The following is an 18,192-nucleotide window of genomic DNA, read 5'->3' as shown; positions in this document are numbered from 1 at the left end:
CGTCACAGACCTCGCGGAAGTGATTCGCCTTCTTGAACATCTCACAACTTAAGCAGTGTAACCTCAGACTGCAAAGTTTAACACGTTTTCTTGTCTTTGTTTCTTTCCAATAGTTTTTTTTATAATTATTATTATTTTATTTTTGTCACCATGCTGCCTGCAGCTGCAGTTTTTCATCTACCGTGGGAAATAAGCTCTGGAGCTGTAAGTGAAGGAGAATCAGTAAGAACATTTGGAAGGTGGGTTAACATGATGATGCTACCAGGACACCAACTTTGCAAGACTTTATTTTTTTATACCTAATGCAAACAATGACTGTATGAAAAGTCAGATGCAAAGGAATTTAACTAATTAATAGTTTATGATTTACTGATAAAAGTGGAGATAAAGGCATCAGACGTATGTGTCAGTAAAAAAATATTGAAAATGTACTTTCAATGAAAATCCTGAAAGTTTTTGATACTGACTGGATCAATTATGTTTTGACGGCCAGTAATAGCTCGAACTCAAACTTAAGCTTATCTAACTTTATGTAGCACCTTTTATACAGATATACAGCCTGAAATGCTTTACAATAGAAAAGCAACGATAGAGTACAGTAAAATATAATAACAGTTGTATAAAATACTTAAAAATAAGATGAAATTAGTGCAATAAAGACGAATATCTAATGAATACTAAAAAAAACAGTAAAATAAGATTAGTTTGAACTACATAAAATAAAAAAAGAATTAAAATAACGCAAAAATCATTATATTGAAATAAAATGGTACAAAATTAAATCAAAGAAAAAGGTAAACTTAATTACACCAATTAAAATAATGTTAAGATGTGTCCTTTTCTGGCTTTCTAGTCGACACTAAAAAGCCTTTGTTTACATTTTAAATGGCAGAGTTTGTTGTGTGTGATACGACTGTGTGTTGGGAAAAGTAGTGCAGGGTCAATTATCAGAGATTCGCCTTTTGCATGCACAAGACGAGGGTAGAATTATACCCGTAAGTTTTATAATTAACACAGACAGATAGTTTTTCATTGAACTTTAAGAGCACACAAATATGAATTGCATCAGTCAGGCAAACTGAGAAATTAAACTTTTTATGCATTAGATTTATCAATTATTGTTATTTATGAAGGCAGTATAAGGTCAGCACTATGGTCCACAATATATATAGTATATAGTGTCGGATATATAGTAACCCCTAAGAGGACAATAAAGTGTACTCTTACTCTCTTACTTGTTCACTTTTTCAGACTGGCCTGCTATCAGCCTGAGGAGTCGAGGGCAACACTGTCTGCTCATCATGCTTCAAAAGAGCACCATGTGGTCATTCACACAGGCTACGTGGAACCTTTCGACCCAATAATCGGGGCCCAATATATAGTTCTAGGTGAAATAGAAAATTCTGGAGGTAAGGAAGCTTTTTTCATATTTTCATCCAAAACACTAGGCTTTGTAAAAACACCCCAGACAATGATGTTAAACATCTACATCTCTGTGTCTCCTCTTCCGCCAGGTGGTTGTTTGGCGGTGAGGGCCCGTGTGCTGAACTGTGTCGATGGAGTCAACATCGCTCTTCTACAGAAAGCCATTAATGAGCAAAGGAGCTTCTTCAGAGAGAGGGAGCAGAAACAGGGTGATGCTGCCCAACATGCACACGTCACCTGATGACCAGGGTCAGGTGGTCAGATGGAGCTCGTTGAGTGTCCAGACTGCAGTGCTGATTCTAAAGCTGTTTGCCAAGGTACACCAGGTCATACGAGGTCTGATGAGGTCTAAATGAACTGAATTTGAACATGAAACTATTTGGTTACATGTTAATTAAAGCAGTTTGTGTGACTTTTTGATCTGCCTCCTCAGATAACAGTCTTGTGGCCCTGTTTGTTTTCTGCGTGGACAACAAATAATTAAAGCTAGTTTGGATCAACAGCTTAAGAATGACATGATTAGAGTTATTTTTGTACTTTTAATATTACTTTGTGTCCAGTTATGTGTATTTACACTTACACTGGATGTGAAATTTGCACCTAAGTCCTATCTACAGTGCATAAAGTGAGCATACTGCAATTTTAGATCTGTATTTTCGTAACAAATCAACCCAATGCATTCATTAAACAGTGACCACTTAATACTTGTGCTGTTACTTCTAAATTTTGAGTATTGTTTACAATTCAAACTTTTCACTTGTCAGAAGATAATGTCTGATTATTAAGTTACAAATATGAATAAATAAGCTAAATCAGTTGTTTCCACTATATCTGTTTTACATACATATCTCTACATCACAGGTTATGACAATATGAAAGGAAAACAGACTGTATTTTCTATTGGGATGGGTACCTTTCACATTTGAAACAATACGGTACCGATCCCCGGTACCTGGCAATGGGTATCGGTGCTCAAGGGTACCAATTTTCTGTAATTTTTTGTATTTGTGTGGTAAAAGATATCAATTTGTTTAATAATTAAAGGTAAATTCTTTTTCAACGTATTTATTCTACAATATATAACCCTGTAATGCTGTGTTCATGTCCAGCATTGAAAATCACCTACTCTTCCACTCCCTCACAGTCACAAGGATGCATTAAGGTACCTTAACATGGTACCTTTTAATTTTACCTGAATTTGTACACGGTACTTTTGACAGAATTCAGTCGGTACCCATAAAAGTACCTTATAAAAAAGTACCCATCCCTAATTATCTATAATTCTGTACTTGTGTGAGAATGCGTTCTGGTTTCATGATATCATCCATGAGAATGTCAGCAAAACAAACCTGATAAATACATTTTCATTTATTAAATTTATTATTTGGTTGTCTCAGGAGCACAGGCCTCCTCCAAAACAAGCTCATCAGTTGAATGGTCTCGCTTAATTTTCACAGATGAAGGTAAAAGGTTGTTTGTCTCTTGGAAATGCTCTTAAAATATAAATGTTAGCCCTGTGGCAGACTGGCAACCTGTCCAGGGTGCAACCCCTTGATTTGTTATGCTTACAGCGGTATGTTGGACCCCACATTGGAACAGCTGAATTCAACAGATGAAAACTTAACTTTTTCCTTTTACTTAACTTCAAAGCTTCTTGAAAAGCATGTTTATGTATACTCTATGAATCATTCAAGTCACACAACCCTGCCCTGATAAAGTTGTAGTACTCGGCAGGGGCGATGTAATGGGTGGGCTCAATTGTCCCAGGCCCACCCTGAACATTTCCTGTTATTTTCATATAAATATATTTTAAAATTGGTTCATTAGAGCATGGTAAAATTTTGCTACTTCATGTTCATTTTGCCAGCGTCAGATGCTCTGTCTTTGTAAAATGAGCCATGTTTTTTAGCCCGTTGGGAAAAAAGTTATGAAACATTCAGCTTAATCTGGGCAGAATCAGAACATTATTTTTGGAAAGACTGTAGATTTTTATTTATTTTGTTTAACTGTGGTTAATGTCCTTGCTACTACAGCTTATAATAAGCCTTTGTGGTGCAGCCTACTGGTGCGTTACAGCGCCACTCTTTGGTCAGTACCATGCAGAGCACTTGCAGGTAGATCTGTCTAATGCCAAATTTATAAAAACACAATTAAAGGTGAAAAAGCAGCCAAATCCTCTTTAAAACCCACATATAGTAACAGTAGTATATTGTCATTTTTATCAATTAATGATCTACAAACTTTTGTAATTTAAGGCCAAGCCAAAATTTGTCTGGCCCACCCAAAACTGAAATCCTGGTTCTGTCCCTGGTGCTTGGTATGAACATTACAGATTAGCGAAAGAAAGAGAAAGGTATGTGTTTTTTAGATTTTACGTTCCAGCTAGATTTGTGAGATAATATGGCATTGCTTCCTTAAAAAGTTTTAAGAAACCCTAATGTGCTGTATGGTATTAAGACTTTAAACCACTGAATGTATGAAAACTGAATGAAGTTTCAGTGACACTCCAACTGAGGCAATTTCACAAGTGTATTTAACAATGAAAGAAATGGAGTCCAAGCTTTTAATCAATTATAATTTAAATTTATTGATATATATATTTTATCTTCATGAAGTATCAAACAAGATTGAGTTTCAAATGAACAATGACAAGGATAGCCCATGTGTAATACAGATTCAAATCAATCTTTGTAAGTAGCATTGCACCATGTCCCATATCCCGAATAACACAATAACATCACAGATAAAATGCATTTATATTCTCTCTTCTTTAAATTAAATCAAAAACTCGTCGGCCCACATCACACAGTTTTGGTAAACAAAGCAGCTCAGCAGCGATCATTTTGGCAGGAAGACAGCTTTGCAGTAGAAGACTTTTCCTGAGTCAAACGTTCATAGTAAATTATGTATTTTGAATGGATTTCCCATAATCGAAAAGTACATTATCACCACATCACTCTTAAGACCACATAACTGAAAGTATGGCGTAAACATATCTAGAATCTAACATATCTGTTGGTGTATCCGGACTCTTTGGAGGAGGCGGGCAGCATGGGTAAGCCTGAGACGGGATCTCTCTTACAGCGCTCCAGAGCTTGCTTGTAGCTGATCCTCTCCTGTGTGATTGGGTCAGTAATATCCTTGGTATAAGTTGATGCGGATTGCAGCTCTCTCAACATTGTGTTGTCGATCATTTTGTTCCCGACGGCATCCAGGATGCTCACTCGACGACCCGTGGTGGGATTGACCAAACCTCCGGTGAGGTGCTGAACCTCCATGTAGGGCATGGCTTTGTCCTTTGGCATCCAGCCTTTCTGGACCGCTTCTCCCACGGATAAGCACTCCCTGGTCATAGGATCATCAATACCACTGAAGGCCTTTTGAGCGTTGAGAAGCCTCTGCATTTGGCTATCGTCGATCAAGCCTCGGGAAGCTGCTTTGTGAACTGAGCATTTCTCATTGTTGCTGATGTCAATGATGCCGCCTGTTGCTGCCTGAGCATCCAGAAGTCTTTGAGCGGTTGTTTGGTCTATCAGTTTGCGTTGGGTTGCACTGCGTATTGTGTAGCAAGTGTCGGTTTGTGTATCCATTACTCCTGCAATGGGGGGGACTTCTTTAGTGGTGGAAAGGGAGTCTGAGGGTGAGGATTTCACTGTTGTGATGGACCTTGAAGTGATCGAGTTGAACTGAGGTTGCTTCTTGGTGTCGCCGGCGACCAGCAAGGCGAACTCTGAGATGGGCAGCCTGCCCTGTTTGTACTGCTGAAGCTGGCTCTCTGTCAGCCTTCCTGAATTCAGAGCATCTTTGATAGAGTACTGTTTCCCACTCTTGCGGTCCTGCAGGACGGAAATTTCCCCATCAGGTCCCCTGGAGGTGATCTCCTCCCAGTCACACTCCAGCTCCTGCAGATGAATGTACTGGGAGCGGTCGATCATACCCTGCAGGTAGGCGTCATACGGGGACATGTCTCTGCCTGTGTCTGGGTCCAGGATGGTGATTTTAGTGGAAACATTGGTCTCTTTGGTTCTTGTCTCTGCAACCTCCTCTTTCTGGAGGCTCATCAGAAGGTCCCGGATGGTGGTGTCTCGCATGTGGATCTTGTCTTTTTCATCCAGGATCTCCCTCTCAAGACGCTGGACGTCAGACCCCAACCTGAGGCTCTTCTGCCTGTTAGTCTGTGTCCTCTCACTCATCAGTTTGCTCTGCTGCTGGAAAGATATGGTGGTGTCATGTCTCTTGGCCTCAAGTGTCCTGAGCTCCCGGGTAAGGTTGTCCTTCTCCCTCAGTAAGGCGTCTCTGTTCAGAGTGAGGGTAGTCCCCTCCCTTGAGGTGCTGGACTTGCTGTTGATCAAAAACTTGATCTTATCATTGAGCCGTCTGATTTCGTCTTCCAGATCCTGTCTTGCAAACCGACTCTGAGACACCTGTTCTCTCAGGTTTTCCCTCTCTGCCTCGACAGCCTGGTCTTTCTCAACACGGACCACCTCTTTGTACACCGTCTTCTCACCGGACTTCTCCCTCTGCAGGATCTCAAGCTTTAGAGTGATGCTACGGATCTCTCTTTCGAGACGCAAGATATCACGGGTTTCCTTGTCCATGTCCGACCGCAGTCCATTCGTCAGTCTGTCCAGTTTGGGATCTCTTTCAACTTTCAGTACCTCCTCGACAATGATGTGCTCCTCTACGGGAGGCGGAGCATTTTCCAGCTGTGAGATGCGGATTCGAATCTCTCTGAGTTCAGACTCAACTTGGATCCTCTTTTGGCGCTCATCGCTCTCTCTGAGGAATCTCACCTTCTCTTCTATCTTACTTCTCAGCTGCTGTAACTCCAGCTCCAGTTGACGCCTGTTCTTTACTTCTTCGTCCAGGTTCTTGCTGAGCCTGTCATGCTCCATCATCTGCCGTGGGTCTTTCTGAAGACGCACAACCTCTTGCACAACCACCTTCTCCTCGGGCTTCTGCCTCTCCAGTAGGATGTACTTGTTCTGCAGATCAAACAACATCTCTTCATGGCTGCGCCTCAGCTGTGCCTCCTCACGAACGACCTTTCTCAATCGGTCAGCTTCCTTCTCCAAGAGAGGGTCAGGCTCATACTTGATGACTTCTCTGGTGACCAGTTTGGTCTCTACCTTGGACTTCTCAGCCTTCAGATCATCCCTCTCCCTCCGGAGTCTGATCACTTGGTCTTGCAGGGAGCTGTAGACGTCGTACAAATGGTTGACTTGACTGTTTAATCTCTGAATCTCCCGTTCATTTTCAGGGCTTCTCTCCTCTTTCACCACCTCCTGGAGGACTTCTTTTACCTCCACTTTGGGTTTCTCGGCACGCAGGACATTCACTTCAGATGTGACCTGGACGACCTCTCTTTCCAGATCAGAGCGCTGCTTGCTCAAGTCCTGTATGTCTTTCTTCACTCGCACTATCTCCACCTCTGTGTTGGGGTCTATCCTGTAGATCTCGTTGACAATCTCCTTCACCTCGACTTTTGGCCTCCAGGTCTGAACCTCCCTGTAGCGGCTTTGGAGCACCGTCACCTCTTTGGACAAAGAGTCGTTTTCGATCACCTCCTCCTCCATGCCTGCTCGAATTCTCTTGGACTCATTGATAAGTTCTGGGTCTTGTTCAACCGTCTTCACCTCTTTGGTGATGACTTTGGGCTTGATGTTAGGAATATACCTCTCCATTGCATTGATCTGGCTCCTCGTCTGGAAGATTTCATCATTGATGAGCTTGACCTTGTTGTTCTCCTCAGAAATTTCAGTCTCAAATGTTCGCAGCGCTTTCAACATCTCAGGGTTCTGCTCCACTTTCACGACTTCCTTCTTGACCACTCGCTCTTTGATGGGTGGTTGCTTCTGCTGGAGGATTGTGATTTCTGTCTTCATGTGCATGTTCTCTCCATCTTTCACTCTAATGTCATCTCTCAACCTTGCTATTTCATCTCTAATCTTAGCTGCCTCGATGTCCAGCTGTGGATCCTTCTCAAACTCCGTCACCTCTCTGGTCACCAGCTTTGGTGGTGTGTTTTTCAGGGTGTCCTCAAGAATGGTGATTTTCTTGTTGAACACCTGGACTTCCTCGTAGATGGTGCTACGCCTCAGGGACTCCTCATTCAGTTTTGCCTGCAGATCAGCCAAATCGCTTTCCATTTTTGGGTCGCGGTAGTACTGCACTACTTCTTTCTCCTCAACACGCTCTACTCCTCTGCGACTTCTCAGAGAAATCAACCTCTCTTTAAAGGTTCTCAGTTCAATCTCGGCTCGGTTTGTCCTCTCCTTCTCTTCATCAATCTCTTTCATCAGAGAATCTGCCTCAAAAGCACTTCTCTGCTGGTTTTCAAGCTGAACCCGTTGCTGTGTCACCATGGTGACTCTGTCCTCGTTCTGCAGCAGAAATGAATCAAACGGTAATAAGTTATTTATTCTGTGATGTAATTGACGTATCTGACAGTTGAGTTGAGACAAAGGATTTTTGTTTTCTTACCTGTAAAACCAGATTCCTGGCCAGGCCCATCTGCTTTTGTTGTTGGGAACTCTCAGCTGTTGCCTGAGCGTAGCGGTTCACCAGATTCCTTTCCTGTAAGAGACACAACAAACCATAAGCTCTTCTGATTGTTCAATCAGTTTAAATAAAAAATAAAATTGAAAACAGGAGAACTAGTGCTACCTCTTTGTCAACAGCCTCAGACAGCGTGGGCAAGCGAGACCTCTTTGCAATCGTGGCTCCAGAATCCTCAAGTGAACTGTTGTACTTGTCCACATTGGATTCATATTCCTGCACAGAGGGAAATGATAAGGCTTCACTTGTCAGAGAAATCTTTAAACCAAGGAATAATTTCATGAGAAGACAACTTGTAAAATAAAGTGATTTCTAAGAGCTTGACAGTAAAATCTTGCAGTTGTTTTGTAAAAGATTTGAGCCTTACGCTGAGTAGATATTGCAGATCTCGAGAGAGGTCAGCCACTCTGTCCATGTCATCCCCCTTCCTCTTCAGGTCTTCCACCATCCTCTGTGGATGAAATTCAAGAGATGAATATCTGTTTTTTTTTGCAAAGAGAGGAAGAAGAGGGGAAAGAAAGTCAGAACACTTGAGTCCAGTCTCACCTCCTGGGAGCTCTGTTTGGCAGAGACCTGGGACAGATCATCGTTAGGGTTTATCTGGTTTTTCGGCAGGTTTTCCAGGAAGGAGTTCAGGGATTGGCTCTTGCTCTGAAACTCCTGGTTTTTGGATGCAGCTTCTTGAAGGATGCTCTCTCTGTGACGATTCATCAACAGAAAATTGATTTACCCCAACTTGAATTTTAGCGGCCGATTCAGCAGGTTGACTGCAGCCTGATCCTTACCTCTCCTTCAGCTGGTTAGCTACGTTAGCATAGCGGTTTTGCAGCCGCTTCACCTCTGTCCTCTGGCGCTGGATGTCAGGGCAGTACTCCTGGTAGCCTTGCTGCAGGGAGCTGCACAGCTGCTCTGTTTTCTCTAGATCCTGACCAAGCTTCTTCATGTCGTCCTGAGCTGCTGCCACAACCTGCCGCTGGTACTAAATGAAAAAAAATGAGACGCAATTGAAAAGCTGACACATCTAAAAAAAAAAGAGAGTTGGAGGAGAAGGAAGTAGCATGCATGTGGTGAAGTTTCACCAACTTCCTCACCTTGATGTCGTCAGCTCGGGCTTGGATTGCATTTGGTACGTCAGTTATTGGACCATCTTCGCTCAGCTTTTTCTCAAATCCAGACACAAGGCCGTCCACCTTGTTGATCTGCTTCTCCAGGTTGAGGGATGAGTTTGCTCTACAGAAAGTGTGAAAATCATTATTAGTAAAATCCGGTTATGTAGTACAGGAGTAGGATACCTACCACAAAAAACGCCAACATAACAATGCAAATGTCATTCAACCAAACTTACTTCTTGGCATAGAGGTCAGCGAGGGCTGCGATGTCATCATGCTTGTTGTTGGCGGCGTTCAGTTTGAGCGGCAGTGCAGAGGACGTCCCGTCCTTGGCCAGGAGCGGCTGCAGGTCGGCCTGAGCTGCCTTCTTCTGCTGCTCCAGGGCCTTCAGAGCCTTGAGAGCTTCCTGTGAGGGACACATGTAGATGTTTATGACACTGTTTCATTGATGGAAGGAAGTTATTCACAGTAAACTAGTTCCAGGAACTGGATTATTTGAACGATTGTTAATGTTTGCCATGCTAGTTCCAGAGCTGGTACGTAAAGCATTTTGCAAGAAGTATTTATGATAACGAAAAAATGAAAGTGTTTGAACTTTATTATTTTGACAAAAACATCCAGGACGAGAGACATGAAAGTGTGTAGGATGTAAAGAAATGTAAAGGACAGTGCTGATAACGATGACACTGTAATGCATTTTTTTTTGCTAGGTGCTGCCTCCAATGTGGCTGCCTGTTGCGGCAGCTTTCTCTGTTCTTGTCTGTTTGTTGTGATTTTTTTTTTGGCTCTTTGTCGCTATTTATATATTTGGAGTGGGTCATCACTCTGTATGGTTCATTTGTTGGTCATTGACACCAAACTGGTTTTGTCTTCAGTGATATTTTTTACTGTTTTTTCTCCTGTGTTTGTCTTGAGATCCTACATGTAACCATGGCTGCATTGTTTACATGTGAAATATGCTGTTAGCAGCCTGTAGCATGTCAATGCTAACTGGCGCAAGGCCTGATGTCTCCCACAACATGAGGAGAAGAAGGTGAGGACGACGTGCTGGTTCTCAGGTGTGAGCTAAGAAGTGACGACATGGACCTGTCCTTCAATCCATCAATATTGGGAACGCAAGATCTATCTCCAATAAAATGGACGAGCTAGCCATGCTAACCCAGCAACAGAGAGGATACCAGAAGGCAGAGTAGCATCATGCTATTCACAGACATGGCTAATGAAGCTAACACTGGACACCAAGAGCTTCACCTGCTGTGAGCAGACAGGATCCAGGAGACAGAGACTGAACAGACTGCTGAAGAAGCTCAGTCCTGGACCCTGTGTGAAATGAAGCCTCAAAGTTTCAAGTTTTCGATGTATGATTTGTGTCTGCGACTCACCTCCTGTTCCTTCAGCCTCTTGGCCAGATCTCCACTCGGGTCACTGCGGCTCAGTGGCGCACGCAGGCGGCTCAGCATGCCCTCCTCAGCGTTAGCCAGGTCATCGTCCAGCTGGTCCAGCTGCTGAGCCAGAGCTAGAGCTTTGGGGTCTGCTGGGGTGGATGATGGTGGGGCTAAACAAGGCAACAGAATCATATTGATTAAAAAGAGAAGCCTTATGTGGTTTTTTTAGGGATGAGAAAGTTATAAAACACTAACCTGATTTTAGAGGCCTGGAGGTTGCTTTGTGGTTCTTCAGGGAAGAAGCCAGAGCAGCTCTTCTCTTTTTGACGTCGTCCACTTCACGTCCCATCCTGATGAAAGAACAAAAAAAGAGACGGGAAGGAAGAACATAGATTACCAACATGGTCTTGTGTTTGTTGTATCAACATGATAATACACGCACTGCTCAACGTACAGGTCCACTTTGTCGATGGCTTCAGAATCTGGTGGAGGAATCTGGAAGCAAACTCCTGGAAAGGTTTTTGTTACCCCATCATTGGCGGTAACGACCCAGTTCTCCGGATCCGAGTTTGACTTCAGGGTGACCTTCTCCCCTCTCGACAGAGAAGCCTGAATGAAGAAGACAAATCTACGTTCAGTATCGCTAAAATCATCTCAGCTGAGACAGACACTCGAGGATAAGAAGCTCCACCTTGTCGGTTTCCCAGTCGCACAGGGACTCCACCGTGATGGGTCTGTTTGGGGCGCTGCGTCGGAGCTTCAGAGGAGCGATGGAGGTGCTGCGTCTTCTAAGGTCGGCCAGTTGCTGTTCGCAGTTCTGCAGGTCACTCTCCTCCGCCTGGGGAGCAAAGACGACATACAAACAATTAGGAGAGACATTCCCAATAGGGAGTGAAGAAACGTAAACACACAAACATACAGACAAGCGAAAGACTGTGTAAGTGTGTCTGTACCTGGAGCTGCAGCAGCGTCTCTGAGTTGCTCTTCTTGCTGACGACCTTTGGGTCCAGGCTGTTGTTGAGTTTGGACAACTTCTCTGACAGCAGCTCTGTGTCCATTTGGTACTAAAACATGCAAAAAAAACACACTTTAAAGCTTTGATTCTGTTTTATTCAGCAACACAAATCCTGAGTCATGACACAAATTGTGATACTAACCTTTTTATACTCCTCCACGTTGTCCAGGTGCGTCTCTTGGCAGATGCAGAGATTGAGGAACTTTTGCCACTCATTTCGAAGAGCATCTCTCTGAGCCTGTGGTTGTTACATCGACAGTTTTAACACTTAGAAGTTTTTATTTTTTTACGCTGAAGACTTTGACCTGCAAAGCCTGTTCTTTGAACGCCTCGTACCTGTATTGTGGCGCTGGCAGGATGTTTCATGTCAACAAGCCTGTCTCCTTCATCCTGGAGTTTGTTCACCTCGCTCTCGTGTGACAGCAGGTTGTTGTTCTTAAAGTTCTGGTGGAGATCAGATTGAACAGGGTTAATTGTGGTTCTCAGATGTTTTTTTATTCAGACTTATCACTGTATAAGATAATCTGAGCCACATTCACCTGACCAGTCCAGGAAAAAGTCTTATATTAAGTTATTTAAAGACAAAAATGAGGTCTAATTGCTTGTAACAATTTAAAAAAATCTGCCAATGGAACGAGAGAAAATTTATTCTAGTTTCAAGTAAACTTTCCTTATTCTATTAGCAGATTTTTTTTTTTACTTGTTGCAAGCAATTCAGACCTCAATTTTGTCTTTAAACAACATATTTTTCCCAACTAAGTTGAATATAGCTCATATAAAGTATAACAAGACAATTTTTACTTGAAATAAGAAAAAAAAAAGTTGATAAGATTTCAGTTTATTGCAGTGCAGCTCTTCAGTCCTGACCTCGTACTGCCTGCGGACATCAGGTGGATCCACCATGCGGTCACTCCAGTCCTGGTTTTTGATCTTCTCTTGTTCCTCCCCCAGGAAGGCCAGCTCCTTATTGGCGCCATGCATGTACTCATGCAGGCTGCTCAGGTAGTGCTTTCGCCACTTTGAGTTATCCTAAGAGGGGAAGAAAAAAGCAAAATTAAAACCAGAAAAACTCCCAAATAAAAAATCACCGCCTTTTGCTTCCTTAGTGTGACGACCAATTCAAGAATCATGAGTGAGCAGTGTTAATTAAGTTAACAAAGAATTAAGACTACACCACCCCCTTTTTTGGTACACTGAAGATCTAAAATAATTTTGTGATGATAAAATCTTTGAGGAATGTTAAAGCTACAGTGTTTGTGGTGGACTGTTTGACACATAAAATCCATTATATTTTCCTCACTGTTATGTAATATAGAGGTAGACCGATATATTGGCCGGCCGATATATCGGGCCGATATTTGGACATGTGTCTCTATCGGCCATTGGCCGTATTTTCTTTTAAAAAGCCGATTTTTGATCCGTTGTATAAAATGATGCAATTTTTGATCAGGCACAAAAAAGATGAGCACCTCAAACTTGTGGAACCACTTGGATACATTACATACTTTTGTTCAAATTATATTAATAAGTTTAAATTTCTTTTTTGACAATTTAAGAAGTGTGAATGTTTACTACTGCTTGTTACATTGTGTGTTTACTCAGACAAAATGTTTCATTGTTTTGAAAGCTGAATAAATGTTCAGAGGACTGGACACGACTTGTTGTAATAGATTTCTTTTAGTTGCTCAGAAATTGCTGCATTTCACAAAAATATGATAAATATATATTTATTTAACAATCGGCCTGAATATCAAATTGGAAAAATCGGCAATGCATATCGGCATCAGCTGTCCAAATTTGGAAAGCATCGGCATCGGCATCGGCATCGGCCCCAAAAAACCCATATCGGTCGACCTCTAATGTAATATGTTTAAATACAAGTGATAAATTCCTGAAACAGGCGTTTGGTGGTCTGTTTGACACAAATTAAACAATAATAGAGCTATAACCCTCAAAAAAAAGGTCTTAAACAGGAAAAAAGAGGAGTCCATTCCCCGTCTCCGGTCCATTGCAGCTGCGTGTTCGGCCCGGTACTTAGCATAACATAGCGACCGAGGAGTTCCCGCGCTTCCCACTCTTGATGGGCTGTAAAACCTCAAACCTGTTGACTCCTGGTCCAGTTACACCCATTATGTCAGTTTTTTTAATAGACAAATCAAATACTATCTATTATCAACGCAAATTGTATTACTTTGAAGGTTAAGTGGTTTCCTTGCATGACTTCCTTTTCAGCTCATCTGCTCTGTGTAAATTAGGCTAACGTGACCACAAGTAAACACTGTCAGTTTGTAAGTAGTTTAGCTCAGTGCTCTAAGACATGTCTGTAATGTGTAACGTTAGTGAAGCCTGGTAATGTCCTGCTAGTCATCAACCAATCAGAGCTAACGTAACATCACTCTTCATTTTATTGATAGACTCTCTTGGAATCAACATTAGCACAAACAGATTAGCCCCTGTGTTAGCCTGTAGCTCGTGCTCTATCACTCTCCTGTTTCTCTTTCTTCTGCTCTTCTGTTGTTTCTCTGTCTGACATTTAGGCTCCTGTGTCCATCACTACAAAATTCATCACAGAAATCATCAGCAAAGAATAACGCAGATCTCTCTTCTCACTTCTAAGCTTCGTCAGCAGTGTTGCCAGATTTGGCTGAGCTATTTCCGTCCAATCACGTTCCAAAACCCGCCTACTTCCGCAAAAAAATGCCCAATAGTGTTTTACACACGAAAACATTTAATATTTTAATAATCGTGGATATAAATGCATTTACAGTATTAAACATTTAAGCCCAAATGGCAAGTTGTATTATTACAGACAGTGCATGTCACAGAAAATGTGGAAAAATCCAGGTTTTTAACTCAGGGTCGGTCTCCCATTCCTTCCTGTAAAGTTTTTTGTATTTTCCCCACTTCAGCATGATGATTATTTTGCTAACAGATTACCACCTGAGAGACGAGAGACCGCGTGGGCTTCTGCCTCAGGCTTCTGTGTCGGCACACTATGCTAGTTTGTTGATGTGACATCACGTTGTTATGGCGACATTGATAGCGACTGAATAACTCACTGCAAATAAATGTGTTTTTAATTGAATATAATATGAGTGAATGAAGTATACTGAATTTTGTATTTGTACTGTTTTTAAACCATAAAATAACAGTTTGTTGTGCTGTTTCCTCAATATGAAAAACCGCCAGATGTTGGCAAAAGCAGCCCAATTATTATATCCCCGCCCAATGCATTTTTTTCCCCGCCAGATGTAATCAAATGTAGCCCAATTGGGCAGAAAACCACCCAATCTGGCAACACTGTTAGTCAGCCGCTGTGGTGTTGTCATGGAGACTTAGATGTGCCGTAAATCGATCGGTTGAGCACTACTAATTGGGAAGCTATAATGTAGTATTTTAAAGTATGGACTACAATCAGTTTACTCACCAGGAGATTGTTGTACTGCTTCCTCAGAGCTGTGTATTTCTCCTAAAGGACAGCAAGGACACATACAGCACATGAAGATTGTTTTAAATCAGCTTCTCACTGATTGCAGATTGAATTTTTAGACATATTTCAGGGTCACTGAGTGTACACAGGAGTTTACCTTGCTGCCGGCTGAGCTGACGCAGAGCTGTGAGTTGTAAGCCTCCACCTCTTTGTGCAGGATGTTGTGTGCAGCGATCTGCTTCTCCAGCTCTGCCAAGGAGGGACCGTACTCCTCTGAATTCACGTCCCTCTGAAGGAAAACACATACACAGGGAGGGCTGAGTCCTCAGCATGCAGAGACACATCAAACCACCAGAGGGCAGCGTGGCAGGCAGGTAACAGGTGTTTCAACGGTTTCATTATGGTTCAGGTGATGCGGCTACACTGCAAAAACTGAAATCTTATCAAGCAATCAGATCTCATTTTTTACTTAAAATAAGACAAAAACTCTTGATAAGATTTCAGTTTTTTTGTATTTCTTTTATGACATAGCAGCAATGCATACCTGCTTATCATTGAAAATAGGCCCCCACTCAATCCTGGGCATCATCGAGACATCATCGATCTGCTCGTAGACGTCTCGGTAAAAGGCACAGTCTTTTAGCCAGCGGTTATGGAGCTCGATGACGCTGGAGGGCACAGGTCAGACACAAAGGTGAGTGTTTATAGAGACTGTTAATGTGCATGCTCATGAATACAAATTGCAGAGTAAAAGATTGTCATTATTAAAAAGAAAAATATGTGAAAAAATATCTTTGGTGTCTTAAACTTTAGTCACACCCTCATCATTTGTTTACTCAGCATTGACTCACTCGCTCTCGATCTCTCTGGCCTGTGGGTGTTTGAGCTTCTTGGCTTTGTCGATGTCGAGGAAAAGGTCTTTGAGCAGACTCTCAGCCTCACCCAGCCGCTCTGAAATCTCATTCTGATGCTCGAAAGGCTGCTCCTTCTTGTCGTTCTCAGCATCCTGGATGTGACAGACAAATCTTAATGAGCGAAAGCTGCGAGTTGTTGTTCAGTTTCGTACTATTAGTGTTTTTTTCAGCGTGTTTGCTCTCACCACAGCTAGAAGCTCCTCAGACCGGAGGATGTCTTTCTCCACCTGGTCGGCGTTCTTTTGCATCTGTGCAACCAGGAGCTGGAGGCTGCTGGCCTGGGCTCTGCAGGAATGGAGACAAGAGGTCAGAAAAATCAAACTAAATGAACCCCAGTTATACGCCCTGTGGGATCCCATTTTAAACCCTTTTATGTGCTGATAAAACATTCCTTCAACACATAAAAGACAAGATCTCCTCAGCTCCTTTCCCTTCAAGTTTTTTCTGTGTCAGGCCTCTTGAATAACCTGACACACATTTTTTTTTGTCAGCACAGACTGGTATAAGAGTGCCAGGAGACTTTTTTTTTATTTATCACCCTGAGCTGCCCTGGAAGCGTTCCTTAAATGCCAACCATTCCTCTGTGGCTGTCACTCCCTCTGTGCCACTCAGCAGGACGACATGCAGGTGAGACATGAGGCGTCGTCACAGCTGCATATTTTCTATTTGGGACAAAAATGTGCAGATTTGAAAGGCTTTACTGAAGCATGTTGGGATAAATCATGAGTCTGTGGTCAGAGATACATTTTTATCCTGGTTTAATTCTCCTCGTCACTGCAAACTTGCAGATTTCATGAGCGGCTGAATCTCACTTGGAAAGATTTGTGGTGACGTGTCTTCAGTTTACACTATAGAGTGGGGACTTATTCAATACACTGCAAAAAACTGAAATCTTTTAAGTGTTTTTGTCTTATTTTTTGCAGAAAATGCCTTTTGAGACTTAATACGAGCCACATTCACCTGACCAGTCACCTGAAAAAAATGAGGTCTGAATTGCTTGTAACAAGAGAAAAGTTACGGCATTTTCCTAGTTTTTCCATTGGCAGATTTTTTTTTACTCGTTAGCAGCAATTCAGACCTCATTTCTGTCGTCAAATTACTCGAAACAAGACATTTTTCTGGACTGACCAGTTGAATGTGGCTCCTATCGACTCATATCGACAAAAACACTTGATAAGATTTTGTCTTTTTGCAGTGTATATTCTATTAAAATACTCTTTCACCATCAGGAATGGCACTTTCACTCTAAATCTGTTAAAATGTTTCTCCACCGTCTCATAAATCTTGCTCCTACTTCCGGCGACTACGACTCTGATGCGTAACAAACCCAACCAAAGAATGTGAGCAAACCATCGGGGGACCTGGCGAGTCAGCTGACCCACATACCAAAGCTTCCTCAGAGTTGTGTCTCCCCTGGGGAGAAAACAAGCTAATGTCACACCGGGCAGATTTATGAGGCCGACAACTTGTTAAATCAAAAGCATCTGGTCCCTTCTCTCTAATGATGGAGTGACAGAAGAATGCAGAGGAACCGTCCCGCTGGGACTCACTCGGCTGGTTTTACAGTCGCTCTGACAAAGGCCTCCCTGTACCTGCTCACTCAGCAGGAGAGACAGGTATGTGCTGCACACACAGAGGTAGTATCAGACAAAAGGCTTTTAAAGCTGTTGGTTATTACACATCATCATATCCAGATCCATCCCAGAAGGATGGGATCCTCCGTCACTCTGCCTGTTAATGTGTGAATGACGGGAGTTTGTTTTACGGGTCGTCTGAGTCACATGATTCAACCTGAGTTTTCTTCAGGCTGTTGTTAGCTTTCTTTCTTTCTTACAGCATAGCATATTTTTCTGTCACACCAGTTTTTAAAAAGCGAATCTTTATTTTGAGTTTTAAAGATTGAAGCTTGTCTGACTCGAGTGCCGCTAAATAACCATTTGACGCCACCCTGGCACAACTTGGCGCCACTGTTCCGTTGATCCATTTGTAAAAGTCTGGACAGACCTTAAAAGCAACAAAAAAAATATGTACAGGTGTTAATTTTTTCTGTTTCTCTGAATTTGGATGGTGTTTTTGATGGAATAAATAAACCAAACAAATGATTTTCATTCTGGAAGCAGTATCTTCTGGTAAAGTATGATCGCTACACTGCAAAAAACGGAACTCTTATCGAGTGTTTTTGTCTTATTTTAAGTAAAAATTGTCTTGTTATCCTTAATATGAGTCACATTCAACTGACCAGTCCAGAAAAATGTTTTGTTTTTTTTACTTTTTTAAAAAATAAGGTCTGAATTGCTTGTAGCAAGTAAAAATAATCTGCCAATAGCACAAGAAAAAATTGCTGGAAAATTTGCTT

The 18,192-nt window shown here is 42.1% G+C and overlaps 2 protein-coding genes across 2 annotated transcripts; one reads left to right on the top strand and one right to left on the bottom strand.

The window, feature by feature from the left end:
- Position 1: 1 nt before the first annotated feature.
- Positions 2 to 2,176, top strand: ten1 (TEN1 subunit of CST complex). The gene is made up of 3 exons (XM_074687260.1): positions 2 to 239; positions 1,252 to 1,409; positions 1,515 to 2,176. Exons 1-3 carry the CDS (start codon positions 151 to 153, stop codon positions 1,664 to 1,666), a joined length of 399 nt encoding a protein of 132 aa, XP_074543361.1. The 5' UTR covers positions 2 to 150; the 3' UTR covers positions 1,667 to 2,176.
- Positions 2,177 to 4,089: 1,913 nt separating this feature from the next.
- Positions 4,090 to 16,472, bottom strand: evpla (envoplakin a). Its single transcript, XM_074682995.1, has 22 exons — positions 16,375 to 16,472; positions 16,022 to 16,121; positions 15,774 to 15,928; positions 15,467 to 15,590; positions 15,080 to 15,211; positions 14,920 to 14,961; positions 12,360 to 12,521; positions 11,829 to 11,936; positions 11,635 to 11,730; positions 11,431 to 11,541; positions 11,169 to 11,315; positions 10,932 to 11,086; positions 10,733 to 10,827; positions 10,475 to 10,647; positions 9,329 to 9,498; positions 9,075 to 9,213; positions 8,769 to 8,962; positions 8,530 to 8,680; positions 8,351 to 8,434; positions 8,092 to 8,199; positions 7,909 to 8,001; positions 4,090 to 7,808 (listed from the first exon to the last, which is right to left on the bottom strand). Exons 1-22 carry the CDS (start codon positions 16,470 to 16,472, stop codon positions 4,422 to 4,424), a joined length of 6,024 nt encoding a protein of 2,007 aa, XP_074539096.1. The 3' UTR covers positions 4,090 to 4,421.
- Positions 16,473 to 18,192: the final 1,720 nt, after the last annotated feature.

Source organism: Halichoeres trimaculatus, unplaced genomic scaffold (assembly GCF_033239565.1).
Source record: "Halichoeres trimaculatus isolate MK-OKI-2021-1 unplaced genomic scaffold, fHalTri1.1 fHalTri1_scaffold_2, whole genome shotgun sequence".
Taxonomy (NCBI): Eukaryota; Metazoa; Chordata; class Actinopteri; order Labriformes; family Labridae; genus Halichoeres; species Halichoeres trimaculatus.
Note: the sequence above shows the minus strand (reverse complement) of the source record. Positions and strands in the feature narration are given on the sequence as shown.